The sequence below is a fragment of the Mirounga angustirostris genome, unplaced genomic scaffold, assembly GCF_029215605.1.
Source record: "Mirounga angustirostris isolate CCGP_5_RB_7025 unplaced genomic scaffold, mMirAng1.0.hap1 SCAF_6, whole genome shotgun sequence".
Lineage (NCBI taxonomy): Eukaryota > Metazoa > Chordata > Mammalia > Carnivora > Phocidae > Mirounga > Mirounga angustirostris.
This window is the reverse complement of record NW_026991714.1, coordinates 100744038-100766008: the sequence shown is the minus strand read 5'-3', so window position 1 is coordinate 100766008 and position 21971 is coordinate 100744038. Positions and strand designations below refer to the sequence as shown.

Here is a 21971-nt window from a genome sequence, read left to right as displayed (position 1 = left end):
GTCCAAAATGGCAGATTGAGCTCACATCTGAACTCTGATCTGCAGGTAGGAACAGCTCCAGGGCTGAGTTGAGAAGGGGCAGGAGGCTCAGGAGGAAAGATACGGATCTAGTAGTGATGTCTGGCACTGGTGCGGGCGTGGGGCGGGGATTGCACACTTGTCCAGGTATTTGTCATCCCTGCCACATACGGCCTGGTGTTATTAATTCATGGACACAGAAGAGATTCCTAGTGAAATTCTTCTCAAGTGGACAAATGCTTACAGCACTCCTTCATGCAACAGGGATGTGCCCGGACGCCGAACACAGCAGCTGAGTCCCCAGTCTGGCGTTAAGGGATGGTGGTCTTCTGCAAAAGCACAGATTCTTACTGACCCACCTCCTTTTTATCTTGTTGGGACATCTGAGCGAGGGAACAGAGCTGCTAAAGGCCTGGACCACGGGCTCAGGATCAGCATCAAACTTCAGCCAAAGGGGTTGGCCCAAGTCGTGCATCTGTGTTTCCAGAGAATGCCAAAGTTCAGGGTCATGGAGGTGTTTATTTGCTAGGCTATCAGCTCCTGAGAGGCTGGGTCTTGTTCATCTTTGTATCCCTGGCACATAGTAGGACTTCTATAAAATGAGAAAGGGAAAAAGGGGGGGAGAAGCTAAGAGGAAGGAAAAGGAAAGAGAAGGGAGGGGACAGGAGAAGGTGTGGGGACGAGGAGAAAGGGAAGAAAGGAATGCTGCTTTAGGAGATGCACTTGGTAGACAGATGTCTGTGCCGAAAATGGCTGCAACTGGCTTCCCTCCCACCTGCTCTTCCTACAGGATGCTTTTCATGTTCTCCCGCTGATGCGTGTGGGTCTGTGTTCTCCCCCCTGGGTCTCCTGGGATGCTTGCTCTGGTGACCCAGGCACCATGCCTCAGGGAAGCCCACCAAGCCATGCCGAGACCCGGCAAAGTGGAGCGCCCCGGCCCCAGACCCAGCCTGGCTGAGTTTCTCGGGAGCGGGTCTCCAGCCCTGTTGAGCTCCATCGGCTGATGCCGTGCGGAGCAGAGGAGAGCTGTCCCTGCCGACTCCTGCCCAGACTGCAGATCTGTGAGCCAAAGAACTGACTGCTATTGTTCGAAGCCACTAAGTTTTGGGGTGCTTTGTTACCCAATAATAGATAGTGGAAATATAGCTAACACTTGTTGCCTTTTCTGGAAGGGTCGCTGCATTCTCACCTCTGATTCCTCCGCATGACCCCCAGGTAGCCTGACCTGGTGGGCCGTCTGGAGTCCGGCTCTCACCTGATATCAGCGCCTGAGAATTCCTCATGGGGAAGGAGCCGGTCATGCCGAAGACACTGCTATTGAAGATGGTGGAGGTGCCGCTGAGGATCGCCATGCAGATAATGGTGACAGCAAAGAAGCCAGAGGTCCAGGAAGAGGTGTCCACCTTCACTAGCACAGTCATCACCAAGAAGATGGCCAGCATGACAGTCAGTGAGGCCAGCACACGGACACGAATCGGAACCCTGTGCGGGGAGGGAGGGACGCCAGAAGCGGTCAGAGATCCCCTTGGGCCTCCCAAGCCGGGCCACGGGTGGTGAAGGTTCTTAAGGGACACTCTGCAGCCGGGAGGCCTGTGCCTGAATCCTGCCTTCCTAGCTCACTAGCTGTGTGACCCTGGGTCAGTGACTCAATCTCTCTGGTTTCAGCTTCTGCATCTGTATAGCAGGGAGGAGAATGGATCCACCTGCAGGGTGGTTGTAAGGGTCTCTGCAGGGGAGTGTGCAGAGTGCAGGGGGCAATATCAGCTCAGGGCAAATGCTCGGCGGATATTGCTTCTTTTCATCTTGCTGTGAGGTTCAAGGACAGGACAGGAGGGCTCTCAAGCCCCTGCTCCCCCACCACAGGGCTGAGCTCCCACTGGCTTTGCCTAGTGTTTCAATGAAGCAACCACCCTCGGGGCTTCCTTCTCCCAAAACTTAGCAGTGGGGGGAGGAGGGAGACGAGCAGAAAATCATCATCATCATCATCTTCATCATCATCATGATATAGCAATTACCCAGATAGTACTTAATTTGTGCTAAGTACTCTTCGGAATGTTTCTACATGCTGACTTGTTGCATTCTCGCACCAGCCCTGTAAGACAGGCCCTCTTACCTGTCCCGCACATACAGGGAAGGAAACTGAGGTCAGAGATGCTAAAGAACTTGCTCAAGGTCACTCCCTGTGACCCCGAGAGGGCTGGCTCCAGTCTGTGTTCTCAGAAGGACACTCTGCTTCCTTGAGTGCCCTCCACCCTCGCCCAGCAGCTGGAGCTGCCCGATACCCCAAGGAAGGGAATATGGGTAGTCCAGAACAGGCCAGGGCAGAAGGATTCTCCTGTGATGGTCTCAGTCGCCACGGGCAGCCGCTGATGCTGGCGCGGCCCCCGGCCCCAGCCCCACACCAGCAGCACAAACCATACGCCCCTCCCAGCCCCCAACCGCCCAGACACTGCCCTGAAGGGAGGAGCGAGAAGGCTGGCTCTCCTGCAAACAGCACATTTTTATTCCAGGGAGAGAGAATATCATTGAAAGGGGCTGTTTAAATCATCAGATTAGACTAAGCTTTAAGCCGGATTGGATGTTTGGTTAATTTTCCTGCTAACCAGTGGGTGGGGGCTGGGAGAAAAGCCAGATTATAGATGCAAAAAAAAAAATATTTTTTTTTGATAAAAAAGAAAGACCTGAAAGGCAAAAAAAAAAGTACCTACATATATATGTACATAAATAGGTGTGAAATGATGAGCAGGAGAAGCAAGGATTTTCCAAAGTGCTTTTGTGGCTCCAGGCTACCTTGAGTTTTCTCTGATCTTCATTCTGATCCTTGCTGGAGGGAGAGCAGGGGTCAGCCTCTGCTGTGTGAGGGGCAGACGGAAGCCTGAGGATGTGAGGAGGCAGTTCAAGGTCGCAGCGTGAGTTCGTGGGGAGCAGGGAGAACCCAGGTCTGCTGAACCTCCGCCCAGGGCTGTCTGCCAACATGCATTCTCTCCGGCGCCTGTTCCACGAGCGTGTGTTGGGCAACTCCTGTGTGTCAAGCACTGTGTGGGATGACCCGGCCCCAGGCCAGACGAGGGCCAGGCATTTTGCTTTAGTGTGCATAGTGCTGCAGCGGGAGGGCCTCAGGGCATCCGAGGGGACACAGAACCCAGCCCGGGGGTCGCACAGTCTTTCTGGGGGTGGCACAGTCTTTCTGGGGGTGGCACCTAAGCTGGAGTGTAAGGTGTGTTGGGATGTGAGTGCACGCGTCTGGTGAGAGGGAACGAGGCTAGCCTCAGGCTGCAGGTGAGATTGAGAGCAGAAGCTGGAGGGAATCGGAGCCCTATCCTGGAGGGCCTGGTCCACCTGCTAAGTGCCAAGGCTTGACCCTCAGAGTAGGGTCCAGGGTGGGCGTGTGGGCTTCGCCTGCCAGCATCCCTTCCCTGAGGAACACTCTTTCTTCCATGCCAAGTTGTTCTGGAGAGGTGACCGGCCACGTTGTCCACCCCTGACCCAGCCACAGATGATGGACACATGATGACTGGGTCTGGGGTGACTGGAGTGTCCCATGCCATGCGGCAGGTCGCTGGATTAGGTCAGGGATTAGCATGTGAGCCAGGCAGGGCCAGGGAGGGCTCTCCAGGGCTGAAAGGTGGAGAGAAGTGCCCTCTCTGCCACGACCGTGTTGGGGGCTGCTGGTTGCCACCTGGCCGGGTGCATGGAGAGAGACCACATTTGGGATGAAGCCAGGCAGACACACACGGAGCCCAGGGACAGTGCAAGAGAAGGACAGCCCTGGAGACATATGTAATCCCTTAGATCCAGCAATGTGTGGAGGCAGCCCTGACTTTAATTTTCCACCTAAAGAATGAGAAAATCCTTTTTGTGTCTCTATTGTCTGTTACAAGAGTACAAGTTAACACAAAGAGGCACATCAAGGTTTCTAGCTGGTGGGTGAACCGTCCATGCACCCTCCCTCTACCAGGAAGCAGGCTGCAAGTGACAGGTAATTAACACTCCCAAGAGCAGGCTTCAACCAGTGATGGGGGTGTGGGTGGATAAATACTCCAGCTCCCTCCCTCTCAGGCGTGTGTTCCACACTGGGTCCCAGAGACCCCAGGCAGGTCAAGCTGGGTCTCTCTCTGTGGGAGCTGGTTTGGTAAGCCATCCTTTATTGGCTGCCTTCCCCTCTCGTTTCCCCCTCTCCGTTCTCCTACCCTCACCTCCCAAATAAACTGCTCACACTTAAAATCCCTGTTCCAGGGGCTGTTTCTGGGGAACCCCACACTACGATGCATCTTCCCAGGGCCTGCAGGGGCCTCATCCTGGGCAGGAGCTGGTGGGCAGCCAGGTAGAGCACCTGGACCCCTGGGGGCCCAGAGGATCCGGTGTAAATGCACACCAGGAGCCCTGGAGGCTGGTGGTCAGGCCTACCTCTGACGTTCTGGGTAGTTCTACACACTCAACTGTGTCACACAGTGCCCTCCACCCTCTCCCAGCAGCTGGAGCTGCCCGATACCCCAAAGATAAGAGCCAGCAAGGGCCCAGAGCCTGGGTCAACATAACGTTCCCATTTACAATTATAAATATTAAGACAATCAAGCGGAGAGAGAGCGTGGGGACCAAGGCCAAAAAGCTTTATCAGACCCCTGGGACAAGAAGGCAGCCCAGGGCAGACTGGAAGACATGAGGAGTACTGCCAGGACAGTGCTCTCCTGTCTTGTTCTCCCCCCGCCCCAGGGCGGACACAGGGCCTGGGAGGGACCTGATGAGTATCCGCTGGATGCACAAACTGACAGGCAAGGGCTATTAGCAATGCAGGGAGACTCTCTGCTTCTTGACCCCCCCCAAGCATGGCAGGGAGACCACTGGGAACATTTGCTCTTTCCAGCCAGCCTTAGGAGTAGCCTCTGCCTCTAACCTTACCTCCTCTCAGCCCTGGTGAAGACGAAGTCCACGCCAGGAATGCTGATGGCATCCCAGGAGCTCTCTGGGGCCTGTCACAACAAGGTAATTAGTTGTCCCTACAGGAAGGTTGCTCTGGAGAGAGCTGGGGGACTTCTCGCCCAGCACCCCCAGGGTGGTGGGAGGTGAGGAGGTAAGTGCCAAAGGCAGGACAGGAGCAACACAGGCCCCACAGGTCCCTTGCCTGCTCAGGCCTCCTCCTTGCCCGCAAATTACCTGCCACGTGACCCATTCTGCGCCTGAGCCTCATCTCTGGGCCCCAGGTCCTCAGGGATCTTGCGTGGGGCTCTCTTCAATGCCGACAAGGGTTTATGAAACATGCCACACGAAGCCCACCCCACACGCAGTAATGGGGGCATGCTGGCCTCACTCTGCTTCAGCCCCTGGGACCCTGGGGCAGGCCACACGAATGTGAGATTCTGGGAGAGGGCTGCCGGCTCCCCACCCCCTTGCTAGAGAGGGCTCAGGACCCCAGGGGGCTGATTTCTTCATAAGTCTCTCAAATGTAAATCCTCCTCATAAGTATTTATGATGCTACAGATTTAACATAATAAAACACTTGGAGATTATGGATGAGCCAGTCAGAGAAAGCCAGGGTTCTCCAGGAGGGGAAAAAAGGAGACATTTCAATCTCGCACATTAAATAAAAAACAGCTTAGCCCCAAACCATCTTCCCACAACCCAGAAACAGACGGAGGCCCACAAGCGTTCCCCACACTGCCTTCACCCCTCTCCTATAGGCAGGAGAGGGCAAGGGTAGGCCCTGGGGTGGGCTGAACCTTCTGGAAGATACCCTATAATGCTGAGCCTTCAGAGCCAGCAGCCTGCCTGACCTTGGGAGGGTGGCTGCCTGGGCGGGCCACAGACCTAGACCTCCTTTACTACGTCCTTCCTTCCAGCTGCCTGAAGACAGGGCAGAGGCCCTCACCAGAAGGCTCTGAGATGTGGCTCTGGACGCAGGGAGCAGCTGGGGGACCCAGAGTTTCCAAGTACAAGTGTGGGGTGAGAAGGGTCCCAGTTCCCATCTGGCTTCACCCTGTTAGTGGCCACGTGACCTCGGTGAGCCTATCTTCCCATCCGTAAAACAGGTACCGAGTCGCCTGCTCTCCGGCTGTTGGGAGGATTAGAGGAGACAAAGCTCTAAGGGGTACGAGCGCTCGGAAGCGCTACTCCAGTGTCCTGAGGGTCGACCTTCCCTGTCCCTGCTGACCACTGTCCCAGGCTGGCTTCTGAGCTGCAGGATCTCAGGACCACAGAGGAGGTACAACGTCGCCTGGGCCTCCCCTCACTGGTCCTGTGGTCTTGGGTGTAGTCCTGACTTTCACGGCTTCCCTCTCAGGTTACTGTGTGTCACCAGGCGTCACCCCTTGTTGTAGCTCGGACAATGACGCCAAATCTAGAAGGGGTGGGGGCTCTCACTTATACGAGGCTGGGCTGTCCCTGCTGGACAAACCCGTGTCCCCAGGGCCAGCCAGGTGAGTGGACAGAGAGGATCATGGGAGAGTCCTGGAAAGGAGGGGGGTGGTGAGAGACCAAGGGGCCCTCCACCACCTCAGCTGTCACCGCCTCTTCCTCATCCTCCTCCCCTTGTGTCCCCTTCCCTTCTTCCTGCCTTCTTTCCTACAGCTCTTCCCTCCAGGGACCGGCAGTGCTGAAAGAACACTTGGCCCTGCTCTGCACCCCACCTTCAAGGACACTGAGGGTAGTCCTGTGTGCCAGAGGAAGGCACGAAGAGGCGGGTTTAGGGTCAGCTGGTTTATGATTGGGGTCACAAGGCCCTCAGGCCATCTGGGCCCCATTCTGCTCTTCATCCTTACAGCCTGCACTTTGGTTTTAAAATGGGTGCAAATTCTTTGCCTCTCCTTCCATTGATAGGTGGGTCTATGTCCCCTTGAAACCAAGTGGGCTTGGGGAGTGCTTGCCCAGCTGAGTCGGGCATAAGTGACGCCATGTGGCTGCAGAGATTAGGTTACAAAAACCACGTAGCTTCTGCCTTGCTCTCTTGAGCACGTGCTCTTCAGCCACAAGACGAAAAGTCCTACTACCTGAGACCAACGTACCAGAGACCACAGGGAGGGGAGGGGAGAGTAGAAGAGAAGAGAAAGAGATGGGTGCTGGAGAAGGGCCAGCAGCTCCAGCCCAGCCCAGCTTTCTGCAACCACATCAGAGACAGCAAGTCAGAGCTTCCAACTGAGCCTGATGATGCCCAGAGCATGAGACATACTCATTACTGTTAGTGTTTTAACCCACGACCACGCTTGGGGATCATTGACTGCCACGACAGATAATTGCAATAGCCCCATAGTATAATGGTTGGAAGGACCGGTCTATCCAGGCTTAGCCCACATGCTGTCCTCTCTCCTCCTATGCTCAGAGCAGACACCACCATTCAATCGCAGCACATTCCCTGAGGCCAGACCTGCCTCGGAGTCCTGTTCCCCCAGAGATCCAGGCCGGCACTGCGAAGTTAGTGGAGTTGAACTGATTTGCCATCAGGGATCTAAGGTTTCAGGCAGCTGTGCCCAGAGAAGGTTCCTGGCGGTAGCTTAGGGGAAATGTGGGCAAAGTAGCTAGGGCTGGTGCTCCTGCAAACCTAAATTGAGAATGGATGGCAAGAGTTCCCCGGTGGGTTCTAAGGGCCATGCCAACCTCCCCGGCTGTCTCCTACATCATTCCTTCTTCCATAGCGCAGCTCTGGGGCTCTCTCCCAGCCCCTGCTCTAACACAGTGTCAGGAGGTCCCCACTGAGCCTCTGTGAGCAGTCAACACGAGCCATTCCATGGAGAGAGAGCCAGAATTGTGGGGTGCCAGGCTCTTAACTTCCCACACTCTGAGGAATGCTTGGAGGGGTGCCTGGGTGGCTCAGTCGGTTAAGTGTCTGACTATTGGTTTCAGCTCAGGTCATGATCTCAGGGTCGTGGGATCGAGTCCTGTGTCAGGCTCTGCACTCAGTGCAGAATCTGCTTGTCCCTCTCCCTCTGCTCCTCCCCGCCCCACCGGCTCTCCCCATCCCTATCTCTAAAATAAATACACTTTAAAAATTAAAAAAAAAAAATGCTTGGAAGACCAGCTTCCACAAGCCTTGCCCCCCCGGGCCTACCCCGCCATCCACATGCTGGCCTTGGGCCACCCCGTCTGCAGCCCAGGCAGCTGGTGACAGACAGGCACCCCAGATGGGAAAGGAGGAAGAGCCGGGTCCCCACATGCCTCCCGCTGGCTGCTGACCCAGTGTCCTAGTGTGTGACTGGGAAGTGAAAGTCCAGCTCCCTGCCCCGGCTTCCCTCGGCGGGGCCCCAGGTCGCTGGGCTGACCTCTCAGTCTTCCCTGTAGGCCTCCTACTTGGGGGGCTGCCCCTGGAGCAGGCAGAAAAGCAGCAGCTGGGAGCAAGAGGCGCGTGGAGATGGCTGGAGGCGAAGTGCGGGGGCTGGCGGAGGAAGGAACGTGGCCTACCTGTTGACGAGCAGGAAGTTCGCCATGAGGCACAGCATGGAGGAGACGGTGGAGGCGATGGTCAGGTAGCTCTCAAAGTAGTTCTGCAAGCACAGAAGTGAGGGGGCTGCTGATGTCACCGGGGGTGGACGGGAGGGCCCCCCGGAGAGCGGAGACAGGGCTCCTCCTGGGGGGCTTCTCCCCACTGTCTTCAGAAACCAATGAGTGATGGACAGGTCTGCTCCAAGACGGCATGGTCCCACCCCATGGCGACCTACGACCACTTACAAGGTCACTCAACAGATACCAATATGAGCTGTGCGAACTGCTGGGGACGTAAGTTAGGATAAGACATTGTCCCTGCCCTCAGAGAGGCCCCGAATGCTCTGCAGCCCGTGCTCCCCCCGACTCTACCTGTCCCACCCACAGATGAGCCAATGGGGACAGGACTCAACTGTGAGCGTGTGCACACAGAGAGACTGTGCCCTACCAGCCTGCTTTGCCTCCCGCCAAATTTCAATTATCCAAATGCACTTTGTTATAACCCAACCACATTCTCGCGTTCTTGCAACCAAGTGGGGCCTCTTAGAAATACACCAACCCTGATGACTGTGGGGAAACTTTGTTCTGACTCTGGATTTGCTTCCTCGGAGAGATGCTACCCAAGGTCAAGTCCACTTTGGGAAATGGCTCCTAGACTAGCCAAGAGGAGGGAAAAGGGTATTTTTCTGGAAGCAGTTGCAGGGGATTCTTGATGAAGCGTGCATGAGACCACACGAGGAAGAGCACCAGATTATAACGTGCTGGAATTTACAGCTAAAGAAACTGTATGGCAATTGCACCTGGTTCTCCAAACTCAGAGAACTGTCCACTCATTAGGATAGATTTTACTGCATATCCGTTATTCCTCAATATACCTGTCTTAAAAAAAAAAAAATCAAAAAGGGCTGACATATCTTGGCTTTGGTCATTGTATGTCAAACCATGAACCCCAGGTTGGTAATGATTATGGGTGTTAAGCCGTGAGAATAGATCACACGTATGAAGCATTTCCTGTGTGCCTGATACAAGAGCTTTATATTAAGTATGTTGTTTAATCTGAAAAATAAAAGAGAAGCTGTGAGCATTCTAGTCTGGAAAGCTCACAAAATTGGACTTAACTGAGGTGATATTTTGAGTTACAAATGTGCCCAGCACAAGGGACAATGCGTGCAAAAACTTCGCCAATGTGAGAGCACGGTGGCAGTTGTGGGGATCACGACAGAGAACGAGACACGCTTCCTGCCCGCTAAGAAGGAAGCATCCCACTGGGAGTGTAATACAGAGTGTGAAGGTATTTTCATCTCAAAACACCACGGGAAGAGATGTCAGAATTCTGTGGGGTTTTTTTGTTTTTTATTTTTGCCAAATCAGAGGTAGGAGCGGTGAGTTCTAGAAGGGGTTCTGGGTGGGGGAGTGGGACCAGGGAGGAGGATCACATGAGAGAATGGGAGTGAATATGGGTTTGGGGAAAGGTCCCAGAGGAGGTGGGATCTGAGTCAGACCTTGACACAGAGGGTCAGAGCTGTTCTTTCTGAAACAGTCTGATTGCAACGTGGAGCCCAAAAGAGAAAGATATCATAATGTACTCCTTCTGGTCTGAAACCGATTGTTCCAGGGTCTCTTTTTAAAGCCTGCAGAGTGCTTTGTGGTCTTTGAAATCTGCACCCTGAATATAAGGTGGTGGTGGCCTTGCCATTAAAATGGTAATCACAGTGAGTGCGGTCCGTCAACCATGAGCCTTAGAAATAGCCTTCCTCCTTTGAGGTGCCACCTCATTGTTCCTGCCCTGATGGGCTCAGTAGAGCCTGGACTGGTCCGAGGCACTCAGTCAATTACGTCTTGACACAGTGGCTGAGCCTACGTGAGGCCAGGCAGGCGGCAGGCAGGAGCCACGGAGAAAGGCCCCGAGGAAGAGACAGCCGCATGTGGGGGGCCAACCAAGACGGCCCCAAATCCGAGCCCCCTAACGGGGCTCCCTTCATTCAGTGGCTGCTCATTCCATGGCAAGCCTACAAACGACTATTGCATGGGATGCAGAATCTCTGCCTTTGTTTTTCAAGCAGGCTCAGGTTCCCTGAACATTTTAAGAATGGGGATTTCCTAGGTAATTGCATGTTCTGGTTTGTTGATATTTAAGCAGAAAATTGTCCTTTTAATGTTGGAAAGCGTTTTAAAATATTGACAACGGAGTAAGGCTCTGCCTCCCTTTCTGTGGATGGAGCCCATTTTCTTGGCTTTTCAAAGAGCAGGCAGGAGGGGCGGAATGGACTGGACCCTGGACCATTTTCCTACTGATACATATTGGGGGCTGTAGAAGGTTGCGTAGGCTGACTCAGCACACCTCGTGGAGTTTTTTTTGTTTTTTTTTTTAACTTAGTTCCTGATATAAACATATTGATGGGGGGGGAGGGAGGTTACTTATTTGATGCTTTTGCCTGTAAGTAGAGTTCTAGCAAAACGTGGTGGGCAGACTCTCTAGGTGGCCCCCATAGTCCCAGCCTCCTGTGCTCACGCCCTTGTATGTGACACCCTCTGCTAAGTATGGGTGGGACCTGTGACTTGCTTCTAACCAAGAGAATACGGCAAAGGGGCAGACATACAGGATAATGTGTATGGGATAATGTTACGTGAGATGGTAGCACCTGTCTTCCTGGACTCTTTTTTTCCTCCCTTGATGGCTTAGAGGATGCAAGGGGCATCCTGGGGAACCCCAAGTGGCAAGAACTGCAGGTGACCCCTAGTTGCTCAGAGAGGTTTCTGGCCAACACCCAGCAAGAAACTGAAGCTCTCAGTCCTACGACTGCAAGGACCTGGATTCTGCCAACAACCCAAATAGCCTGCAAGTGATCCTTCTCCAGCCGAGCCTCCAGGGAGACCGCAGCCCTGGCTAAGCCCTTGACTGTGGCCGTGTAAGACCCAGAGCCGAGGACTCCGTCAAGCCATGCCCCGACTCCTGGCCCATGGGCACTGTGAGAAAATAAACGTGTGTCGTGTTAAGCCGCTAAAGCGTGCAGCTTTTTGTTACACAGCAATACATTCCTCATGAACAAGGGCTTTGGACAGCTGAGTTCCTACTATCCAGGGTTTTTCTGCATCTTGCTGCCTTCTTGTAGTTTACATTCGGTTTCTCGATGAAAACAGGGACAGCTGACCCTGATCTTGCTAGACATGAAGACCAGTGTATCTGCCTGTGAGGGAAACAAAGGCTATGCTTGCTGACATCAGTCCCCTTAGCCTTTCCTCATCAACTCCTTTGCTGAAATTAGGTTCATTTTGTGCCGATTCCAAGAAACAGGACTTAGCTTACATGCCACCCCAGTCTGCTCACCTTGCCCGCCCTGCGGGCCATTTGCCTTGCTACTCAGTCCCACGGACATAAAGCCACTGCCCCCAGAGAAGGAGCCGACTGCGAGGGACAGAGCCCTGTGCTGCACACTGCCGGACCGCACCCTCGAGGCTCTCGCTCCTTGGGTGACGGTGGGAGGGGTCAGGTGACACTCTCTGAAGTCGGGGAGAGGAAAAGCCCCATGACATAGGCTTTGACCAATGAGAGGCGGGAAGTGGGAAGGAGACAAGAGATAAACTTCTTGACTTTCTTCTCCCCCAACCACCTGGTCTAAAATGTGGTGGCCCCATGTGACTTCTCTGGATTCATGCTGGGTGCCTGAGCAGCCAGCAGCTGTGTTTGGTTGCAAAGCTGGGGCCAGCCTGCGTTTGCTCTCTCCCACCCCCGCCTCACTTCCCTTTTCCCCCACTCTTGCTTCCCTAGGACGGCTCACCCTGAGATGGGGTTCACACATAACGGGTGGCCTCGGGCTCCTTTCTAAGAAACATCCAGCAGTGAAGGCCCTACTGTCCACCCTGGATTACGCCCTTTGCAGACCTGCAGTGGGCATTTCCTTCCTGGGTTTGTCTCATTTGCCTGCAAGGGATGTTGGGGGCCCCTTCTCCCATTTTACTCCAGGCAATGTAGAACATTTGAATATTGGTTCAAGCACATTGGCAACTGTCCTGCCCCCTCCAAAGCAATCCGTCCTCTCCATCCCATAGGGCGATCTTATGTCATGCAATGTGTGGGGATGATTCATGCCACAGTTCACCTGCACTTGGGTCTGGTTCCTAGGAGCTCCCTCAAGAGGCTCCGTTGTTATTTACCACACCAGGTGCCCCACAACATGATTGATGAACATGGCCTCCACCTCCAGACCCCAAAGGCCAGCGCCGGCCAGGCAGGAGTGGAGGGAGGAGGAGAGCCCCCGGGCAGTGGCACTGGGCCACCTCGGGGGACAGCAGAGTCTGTGCTTTGCACACCCACAGGGAGCACCAATCCTAAAGCGACGAGATGAATGAAGCCCCTCACGGCTGTGCCACATGGTAGGCCTGCTTATACAGTCCACGGAAAACCTACATCTTGGGGAGTCATTCCTATAGGTAGGAGACTGTGTGACTCAGCAAGCAGGCAGGGCTGGAAGACGGCTGGGAGCAGCAGGGCAGGACATGATGGGATGACAGGGCCTCTCGGAACAGGGTTCTCTTGCCTCAGAGGTCGGGAGCCCCAGAGGCTGGTAATCCCACGGCCCTCCGCCTGGCCGGTGGCCGCTGCCCATCCAACCAGCAACCCACTCCTTTGTTCCCTGAAGCTGTGGCCACCCCTGTGTGCCCTGCACTGTGCTGGTGGCTTGGTGTTTACCCTCTGGGAGCATGTAGCCTGGCACTGTCCTGCAGCTGGAGTACAGGGGACACAAGGCATGGTGGGAGGAGGGAAGGAGGGGCCCAGGGGGGCTTCCTGCAGGAGGCCCTCTTGGACTGCAGCCCGAAAGGTCAGGGAAGTTTGCCAGAAGGATATGGGGAGGTGGCGGTGCTGGCAGGGAGAGAGACCACACTCCAGGAGGCAGGAACAGCACATGCAAAGGCCCGGGGGATGCTTCTTTGCCACTTATGGCTTGGACCCAAGTCCCTTTGTTGGAACAGACTCCCTGAGGCCCTCCTCGGCATTGACAGGAATCAACTGCACTGTGCTGTGCATCCCGCCCAGACATCCCAGGAGAGGCGGTCATGGAGCCACGGCACCCACCCCTCTCTTTCAGGATGCTGATGGGAGACAGCGGCCCCATCGGTCACCGTTCTGAATTCGCCAACCCGATGGGAGGCGAGGCCCAGATGAGGAAGAAAGAGGAAAACTTCTGTTCCTCGTGTTTCTCCTCTAAGCTCCCTGCCCTCAACCTTCTCCCTGCCTGCTGCAATCACTGGGGGCTCAGCACGCTGGAAGTGGTAACACCAGAGTCAATCTTGGCATGGGGCAGGTAAGCCACATGGGGGCACAGAAGCCCCGCCGAGTACCAGGTAACTGCCAGTGAGCAAAACCGCTCACATGTGGCTTGCACAGACCCCAGTCCCTTTGCTCTTAATGCAGCCCAAGGCAGAGCTGAGTTTACTCCCATTTTATAGATAAGGAGCCTGAGGCTAACAGGTGGATGAGCTGCACAGAGGCGCCTACCTGGCACATGCTGGTGGCAGATCTTCTGATGTAGGACAGGGGTGGGGTGGGGTGGGGGGACATTTAGCGGCTCTAGCTGAGGTGGCCTGCCTCACAGATGCACAGGCCCAAACGCTGTCCCTGGGTACCATGTCACCAGGACGCCCCAGTGGCCAGCACTGGCAGTCCATGTGCTTTCCCAGCAGTGAGTAGGAATCGGCTTGCAGACTCCGAGGTCCCATCAGGGCAGCGTCTTCTCTCTGCCCCAGCCCTTACACATGGCTCAGCCCAAGCCAGCAAACAACAGGGTTTGATTTTTCTCCCCTTTGCAGTTAACTCTCTGCTCCTTAAAACCCACGGTCCATTCCCCAGGGCATTTCCACAGGGCGGTGATTCTGAGTAGAGTTAAAGGAAAAAGGATTTGGAGAAGAGCCCTCGTTTCTGTCAGCCACCCGAAATGGATGGACACGGCCCACTGACGAGCACAGAGCACGGTCCAGAGGACATGAGAATTGGAAAGAGCCGGGCAGGCTTCCAGCTTCCCCCCTGACCTGTGTGGACTCCCGCAGAGCCCTGCCTCCCAGGCCCAGTGGAGGCAGGGCTCAAAACCCAGATCCGGGGTGCCTGGCAGGTGTAGGGGAGCCCCGCTCTGGCCTGGGTGCGGGGCGCCTGATCCCCTGGTGATGGAGATGGGAAAGTCATGATCATCTGTTACACTCTGGCCCCGCTTGCGAACACCAGCAAAGGGGAGAGCTGCTCTTCAAACAAAATTTAAAAACCCACCAGAGCCAGCTGGCCAGATGTGAGGACCATTTTACGAGGGGGAACGTTTCCCCTCCTCCGCCACGCTGAGCGGCTCCGTGCTAAGCGTCTCTTCTGGAAGAATTTAATTCCAGGCTCAGCGTCCAGGTAAAGAGGTTTCTTCGGGCAGGGAGGCCCCGAAATGAGCCCATTTATCTCTGGCAGGCCCCGGGTAAGCTGCTTCTCCCCTGAATGCTATTTGGGCACTTTGAAATAAGTGCAGCCAATTAGCCACGAGCTGCGGCAGGCTAACCCGGAGCCCGGCCGCCGGGAGGCTCGGCGGCAGCCTCGTGCAGCCCCCACCTCAAGAGCACAGCAGCAGAGGCAGCTGGCTCCTGCGGGGCGAGAAAAAGCGATTCAGGCCCGGGGGTGGCAACTCGAGGCAGCAAAGCGTTACCTGGATCACAGGGGCATGAAATTAGCAGCAGCGAGCGGGCTGGAGCCAAGAATAGTCTGCTGCTGCAAACTTGCTGCCTTCTGATCACCAAGCTCTTGAGCCTGGGATGTGGTGGAGAGGCGCCCTCGGCCTGGCATCGGCCAGGAAGGGACCAGAGGGCAGGTGGCCCCCAGGGGTGCAGCTGGCGTCCTGCCTGTGGGTTCCAAGGCCCCGTGTTCAGGGACACTGGCCCAGGAAAGCTAAGGGGGTCGTGGATGAGCTGGGAGGGCTAGCTGGACAATACCTGTTCCAGGGTCCAGAAAGGTGAGGGACATAGGAGACCCGATCCACCCAGGTGTGATAGGTGGCCAGGGGCCCAAGGGCAGAGCAAAGGCGGGTCAGAGTCAGACACGTAAGGCCCTGAAGGATGCCGGCCAGATAGACCCAGCCACTCTAAGGACGGGCCCCCCTTCAGACCTGTGCACACAGCTTCCAGGCTCTAACAGTAGCCCACTGATGCTCGGCCTCGTGGGCCATCTCCAGGCCCCGGCTCCTTGAGGCCACTAAAATCTTGCTCTTTAGTGGCCCAGAGGCCCTCCTTAGCCTGCAATCCTTTTTCACATCTCCCTGGAATCCCTGCCAGAAGATAAGCAGAGTTGCTGAGATTTTCTGGAATGAGCCTCCCTACCTTCCCCCGCCTCTGTGTAGCGCCCTCTGGAGCACACCTTGTCTCCCCCAGCCTATGCTGACCTCCAGGAGACTTGCACCATGAATGCTCACCCTCCCTGCCTGCATTTTCTCTCTCCTTCACTGCTGGGCCTACCTTCTCGGAAAGGTAAGAAAAACCTCTCTGACTTCATGGCCTCCAGCCACAAGGCCCCTCCTTCCCTTTGCCCCAAACCCCCTAGACAGGCAGCCCATGCCCTCAACGCTAACACCTTACCCCTCCCGGGTTGCTGTGGGAAAGACTCCTTCCAAGGGGCTTCTTTGCAGCCGTTACTAAGGCCTGGTCAGGCTCCTGACACCACTGCAACCCCCGGCCGCCCGGTTATAGCGGGCTGAACAGTATTCCCCCAAATTCATGTCTCCCCAGAACCTCCGAATGTAACCTGATTTGGAAATAGAGTCCTGGCCGATATCACCAGTTAAGATGAGGTCATACCGGATCAGGGTGAGCCCCAAATGCAAGGACTAGCGTCCTCAGAAGCAGGAGAGGGCATGCAGATGGAGGCCGGGAGAGAGCCATGCGAACAGAGGCAGAGACCGGAATTACACGGCCAGGAGCCAAGGAATGCCAAGGACTGCTGGGAGCCCCGGGAACCTGGAAGAGGCAAGCAAGAGTCTTCCTAGAGTCTTCGGGGCAGGCATGGCCCTGCTGGCCTCTTTGTTTGCGGCTTCTGGCCGCCAGAACGTGCGAATAAAATGCTGTTGTTCTGAGCCACCCAGGTCTGGGCGCCTCAACACAGCAGCCACAGGAGCCAGCCACACCTGCCCTCCAGCGCTCCGCGCCTGAACTCCCACGCCACCCCTCCTCCTCCTCCCCCTCCTCCTCCTCCAGGGCAGCTTGGTCCACCTCTGCACTCTGCCACCAGAGATGCCTCTGAGCCCCACCCTGAGTCTCCTCCGTTCCTGCACCATACTCCTGCCTTGGGAAGCTCATCTCCCCTGGCTTCCGTGAGCCCCGTACCTGAATCCGTCCCTGCCTCCAGAACAATTTTCACTGCCTGCCACCCAGGTGGCCTGCTGAACCCCAGCTCCAAGCTCCCTAATCAAAGGCCTTCGAGAGTACCCCCAGCCACCTGTCCCCAGGCTCCATGGTCTGCCCTCCCTTTCCTCAGTGCTCCTGCTCCAAGTTTCTCTGCTTTCCTTCACCCTCATCCCAGGTCGGTCACTTGCCGGTCCCCACATCCCTAGGAAAGGAGAGTGGCTTGCGCTCCCACCCCCACTCCTGGGACTCCTCCCCTGCCCACCCCGGGCTGTAGCCCCTCCCCAGGTTCCCACCACTCAAGCGTCTCCTCGGGCCTGGCCACCCTCTGCCTCCCTGACCCCAAGCCATGCACACGGGTCTGGTCCTTGTCTGCCTCGCAGGGTCCCGCTGCATGCCCTGCTTCTCTACGCAGCCTCGCCCCTCAGCCCTCCTCAGTCTCCTCGGTGCATGGTCCCCCTTCTTTGGCCCCCTTCCAGGACACCCCAGGGTCTCCAGTTTGGTTAAATGAGGGTGCCTGTGAGGTAAGAGAGGCCCGGAGGGGAGATTACGGATGGTGTCAAGTAGCAGGCTGAAGAGGGGTGCTTGTCTCAGAGGAACTGGGGATCCATGGAAGAAGGCTTCTGAACAGCACGGACATGCTCAGTGCTGGGCACAGAGGGGTCCCCTGGCCAGGGAGGGTGGAAGGAACCGAGGGGGAGCAGGTAGTAGTGGCCACGGATGGATCCATTCATTTCTTCACTTTAAGACACAGTAAAGACAGCTGATCTGCTAGAGGCCACGCACTTATTCAACAGTCACAGCTGAGCACCTGGTAAGTGCCAACATGTGCTAGAGCCTGGGAGGCCATGGGGCTCTAGTGAGGGAGGCAGGAAAAGGAGTAAATAGCAAGTTCAGAAACAAAAAGACTGCATGTCACATTAAATGCAATGAACAGGAAAACCAAGTAAGGAGCTATAATATAGCCAGGGCAGTGGGGGGGGGGGGAAGGGGCTGATGTTGGCGAGGGTGGTGAGCAACTGCCTCTTAAAGGAGCTGATGTTTGGACCCGAGGATAAGCGATGCAAGGGGTGAGGGGAAAAGCATTCTGGGCAGAGGGAACAGCATGTGGTTGGCCCCAAGGCAGGAGTGAGTTTGGTGTGTTTGAGCACCTGGCAAACCAGGCTGATCCTGGATTCAGGGAGTAAGGGAGAGAGTGGGGAGACCAGGCTGGAGGCAGGGGCAGGCTGGGGTGAACAGGCTGGGGTCAGAGTTTGGACCTTATTCTAAGTACAACGGGAAGCCACTGCCGGATCCTAAGTGGCTGGGAAACCTGGTGCTGGTGCAGTCATGGAGCCCTCCCCACACTCTGCTGTTCTGAGTGCTTTTCATGTATTCACTCCGTTGATGCTTATAGCACCCCTCCCAGGGATGAGTCCTATTGCAGATGAGGAAACTGAGGCTCAGAGAGGTCAGGCACTCGCCCAAAGTCACGCAGCTCAAACCCAGCTCTCTGTCTGCAGAGCTTGTCCCTTTCCCTGGCGCAGTAGACAGCCTCTTCATTTTACGTCTTAAAGGACCACCTCTGTAGCTAATGGAGAATGGTTTGCAGGGGGGGCCCTGGGAGCCAGCGGCCAGCAAGGCTGAGGCTGGGGTGCCGGCCGTGGAGAAGAGAACCAGAGGCACTTGAGACGTTTGCGGAGGTGGAGTTAACAAAACTTGCTGACAGACTGAGCGTGGGGGTGGACAGAGCAACACAAAGGGGACCCCAAAGTTTCAGGCATGACCGACCTGTTATCAGCAGCATGTATAGCTAACGGGGCAGTGGAGGGCGTCTGCTCCGGTGTCACCTAAGTGTGCCCAAACAACAACCCCACCAGGATTCCAAACCCCTGAGCGTGGCACCACGGCGCACCACCCCGGGAGCAGGGTCCTCCTCCTGTTCCCTCTCCTCGCCAGTCCAGCACCAGACAAGTCTTTCACAAACACAGATTAATTCACCATTCCGCACGTATTTGCTGAACTCAATAGATAGTCTAGGCCCCAAGTTCCCGCTTTTATGGAATGGATGGTCTGGTCAAGGAGACCGTCGGCAAATGCATACACAAATAAATGAACGACATGTCAGGCAGCGATCCGAGTTCCAAACAGAAATTCAGCACGGTAGGTCCCTCTATAACAGATCTCAGAACACTAGTGCGGAAAGACCTGAAAGGGAGTGTCTGGTCCAGGGGTGGGCAGCCGACTGCCCCTGGGGCCAAATCTGCCCGCCTCCATGTTTGTAAGTACTAGAAACTGGTCAGGCCCATTTGCTGATGGATTATCTGTGGTGCAGAGCAGAGAAGCTGTGAAAGAGATCACGTGCCTTCTGGCCGTTTGCAGAAAAAGTCTGCCAACCTCCACCTAGTTTCTTAGATAAGGAAACAGAGCCCTCAGTCACCCAGCAACTTTGAAACACAATAAGAAACAGAACCAGCTCTCCCGAACCTCAGGTCTTTCTACCCCCGGAGGTGAGCACAGAAATTGGAAACATGACTCCTGCCAACCCTTCCGCCCCACCCCTCCACCAAACCCCTCCCCGACAAGGCAAGCTGCTCTTTGATTTTCAGCCTTTTTCTTCCCCTACCCACTCTTCAGGCCGAAACCTCAGCAGGCAGAGAAATGGCTCAGAACCAGTTCCAGGCAGGGGTCAGAGCAACAGGGAGCCTAGTCGGTCCGCACGCAAGTGATCCCGACCTCTGAGGAGTGACTGCTGATTCGGGGCTTGGTCACTGCTGATGCTCAGGCCAGGCTGTCCTTCCTCTTTTGCAGCCTGACCATGTGGCCAGGGCGAGGAGGAAGAGGAGGCCTTCCAAGGAGACTCCCCGCTTTCCCACACAGCCCTCGCCAGAAGGGGTGGCTTCTGCACCCCCCAGAGGGCCGACATGCTTCGGTGTCCCAGGGCTGAGAGCAGGGGACAGGGCCCAGGGATATGGCATGTGGGTAAAGAGGAGGTGGTCTGGGGGTGCTCCAGCTAGTCTCCATAGAAGGAAACCCAGGAGATCCACCAGGAAGAGGGAGAAGTCCCGAGAAGACCCAGACAGGACTTGCTTACCCAACATGCCTGCAGGGAGGCCAAAGCCCCAGGCTCACAGGCTGCTACAGGCCTCAGGTGAGTGCATGTGTGCACACAGAGGACCCCCAAGAGGCCTGCTAGGACCCCTCCCCAGCCCCCGCCACCACCACAGACCCCTCCCAGAGGATGATCCCGATAAGGAAGGCACCGGGCAAAGACTGATCTGGCTCTGCTCTCTGGATACACTTGACGATCAATCACGTTAAGGAGACACTTGAGCACTTAAGGCCCAGGCCATGTTCTAATTTGTCGAGGAAATCGCCTCTGGATTCCAAGGACAAGTGTGGAAGAAAATAAAATCGAAGGCGGGGCGGGGGGGTGTGTGGTTGGGGAGCGATCGATAGCCTGGGGGGGCCAGGGAGCAAGGTGCAGGTAGGGAGCTGAGGCCGTGAGCATGCAGAGAGAAAATACAAAGAGAATTTGAGAAGTCGAGGCCACCGAAGGCATGACTGACAGCATTTCAAGTCGGGCTTTTTCTCTCCCTCTGCAGGACGCAGCAAGAGCTAAACACAGAAGAAAAAGCCATCACAGGTATATTTATTGGGAACAGCATGCTGGCTGGGTCTGCAGTTAGAATCAGAGGGTGGACAAGGGAATAAAAAAAATGACTCAGTTTTGGTTCTAATTTTTAAAAATGGTTTGAGAACAGCCATCCCGCTAGTCCAAGCCACTGCGCAGCTGCGGGGGAGGGACCCACCCTCTCTGCCCCATGGTAGCACCCGTGCCCTGGGCAGGAAGCCTGGAACCCTGGCCCCTCCTGCTGACCCCTGGACTGTCTCTGCCATCTCCTCTTCTGGGATGACAGGGCTCAGACCAAATCCTACCTTGATTTGGGTTTAGCACCATGCTTTGGAATTCTGCTCTTAAAAAGTGGATTGCCAAGTGGAGTCCACCGTGCATGTTTTTCCATTTGGAGGGACCTGAATGGCTCTAGGATTGGTCTGCAGGAGCATCACGTTCCACAATGGTGCAAGCTTCTCAAGGAACAGCGGGTAGAACAGAGGAGTGGTTCCCCGAAGGACCAGGAGCACCTGGCAACAGTAGCCCAGGCCCACCGTGGAGAGCAGGAGGCAGCACGGCGGGATCTGGGAATCTGGGCATCTGCCAAGTGTGCCAGGAAACATGATGCAGACTCAGATACCCCTGGGTCACAGCCCCGCTCTCGGCTTCACAGCCCTGGGCCATCAGCAAGTTACTTATTGCTTCTGCTTTCCTCCGCTGTCAAATGTGGGCAAAAATGCATCCCTGTGGCCGGCTGGAGGCAAACAGGCAGAGCAGGGTTTTTCAAATTACAGTTGCAGCCCACTAAAGAATATGAAATCCACCTAATGGGTCATGACTACAGCTTTGTTTCCTTTTATCTTTGGCTGCCTTCTCTCCTGTTCCTAAGGATGAATCACCTGCATTCTTTTTTTCTTTAAAGATTCTATTTATTTGAGAGAGAGTGAACGAGCACAAGTGGGGGGTTTGCAGAGGGAGAAGCAGACTCCCTGCCGATGCAGCACTCCATCCCAAGGACCTGAGATCGGGACCTGAGCCGAAGGCAGACGCTTAACCGACTGAGCCACCCAGGCGCCCCTCACCTGCATTCTTTTCTGGGCCCCCCTCCCTGTGCCCCGGAGCCCATGCCCTCTGCTCATCGCCGAGCACACAAGCTGGCTGCCATTTCTCCTGAAGGAAAAAGAAAACCAAACCAGAAAATCCATCCCGTATCTTGACCACACTTCCCTGGAACTCCCATCTTGTTCCTCTCACATGAGTTAGAAAGCTGCCTCCAGGTCCCTCCCCCATCCCCCATCCTCCAGCAAGGTCCAGCGTCTGCCCCTCCCCCTCAGCACTGCTCCCCAGGGCCACAGAAGACCTACACAAGGTTAGAGGTTAAATCCAAAGGCAGCTCTCCATCCTCAGCCCAGCTGGCTTTAGCCACTTATAAGGTCATCACAGATGATCACTGGCTCCTCCTTGAAAACTCCAGCCAGAGACTGTTCTGGCATGCGGATGCTCCCATTTCTGTTACAGACCTGGAAGTCTTGCCGGTGAGGTATGCACGGGGCAAAACCAGTCTGGAAACATTCGAAAGCACTGGTCTGGA

At 55.6% G+C, this 21971-nt stretch overlaps 1 protein-coding gene across 2 annotated transcripts in view; it reads right to left on the bottom strand.

The window, feature by feature from the left end:
* SLC29A3 (solute carrier family 29 member 3) overlaps positions 1-21971 on the bottom strand; it is a 45998-nt gene that overhangs the window by 13784 nt on the left and 10243 nt on the right. For both annotated transcript variants that reach the window (XM_045879191.3, XM_064594777.1), the window contains exons 3-4: positions 8407-8489; positions 1274-1500 (exon numbers count right to left, since the gene is read on the bottom strand). In XM_045879191.3, the coding sequence (XP_045735147.1) occupies positions 1274-1500; positions 8407-8489 (310 nt within the window). The remainder of the gene's footprint in view (positions 1-1273; positions 1501-8406; positions 8490-21971) is intronic.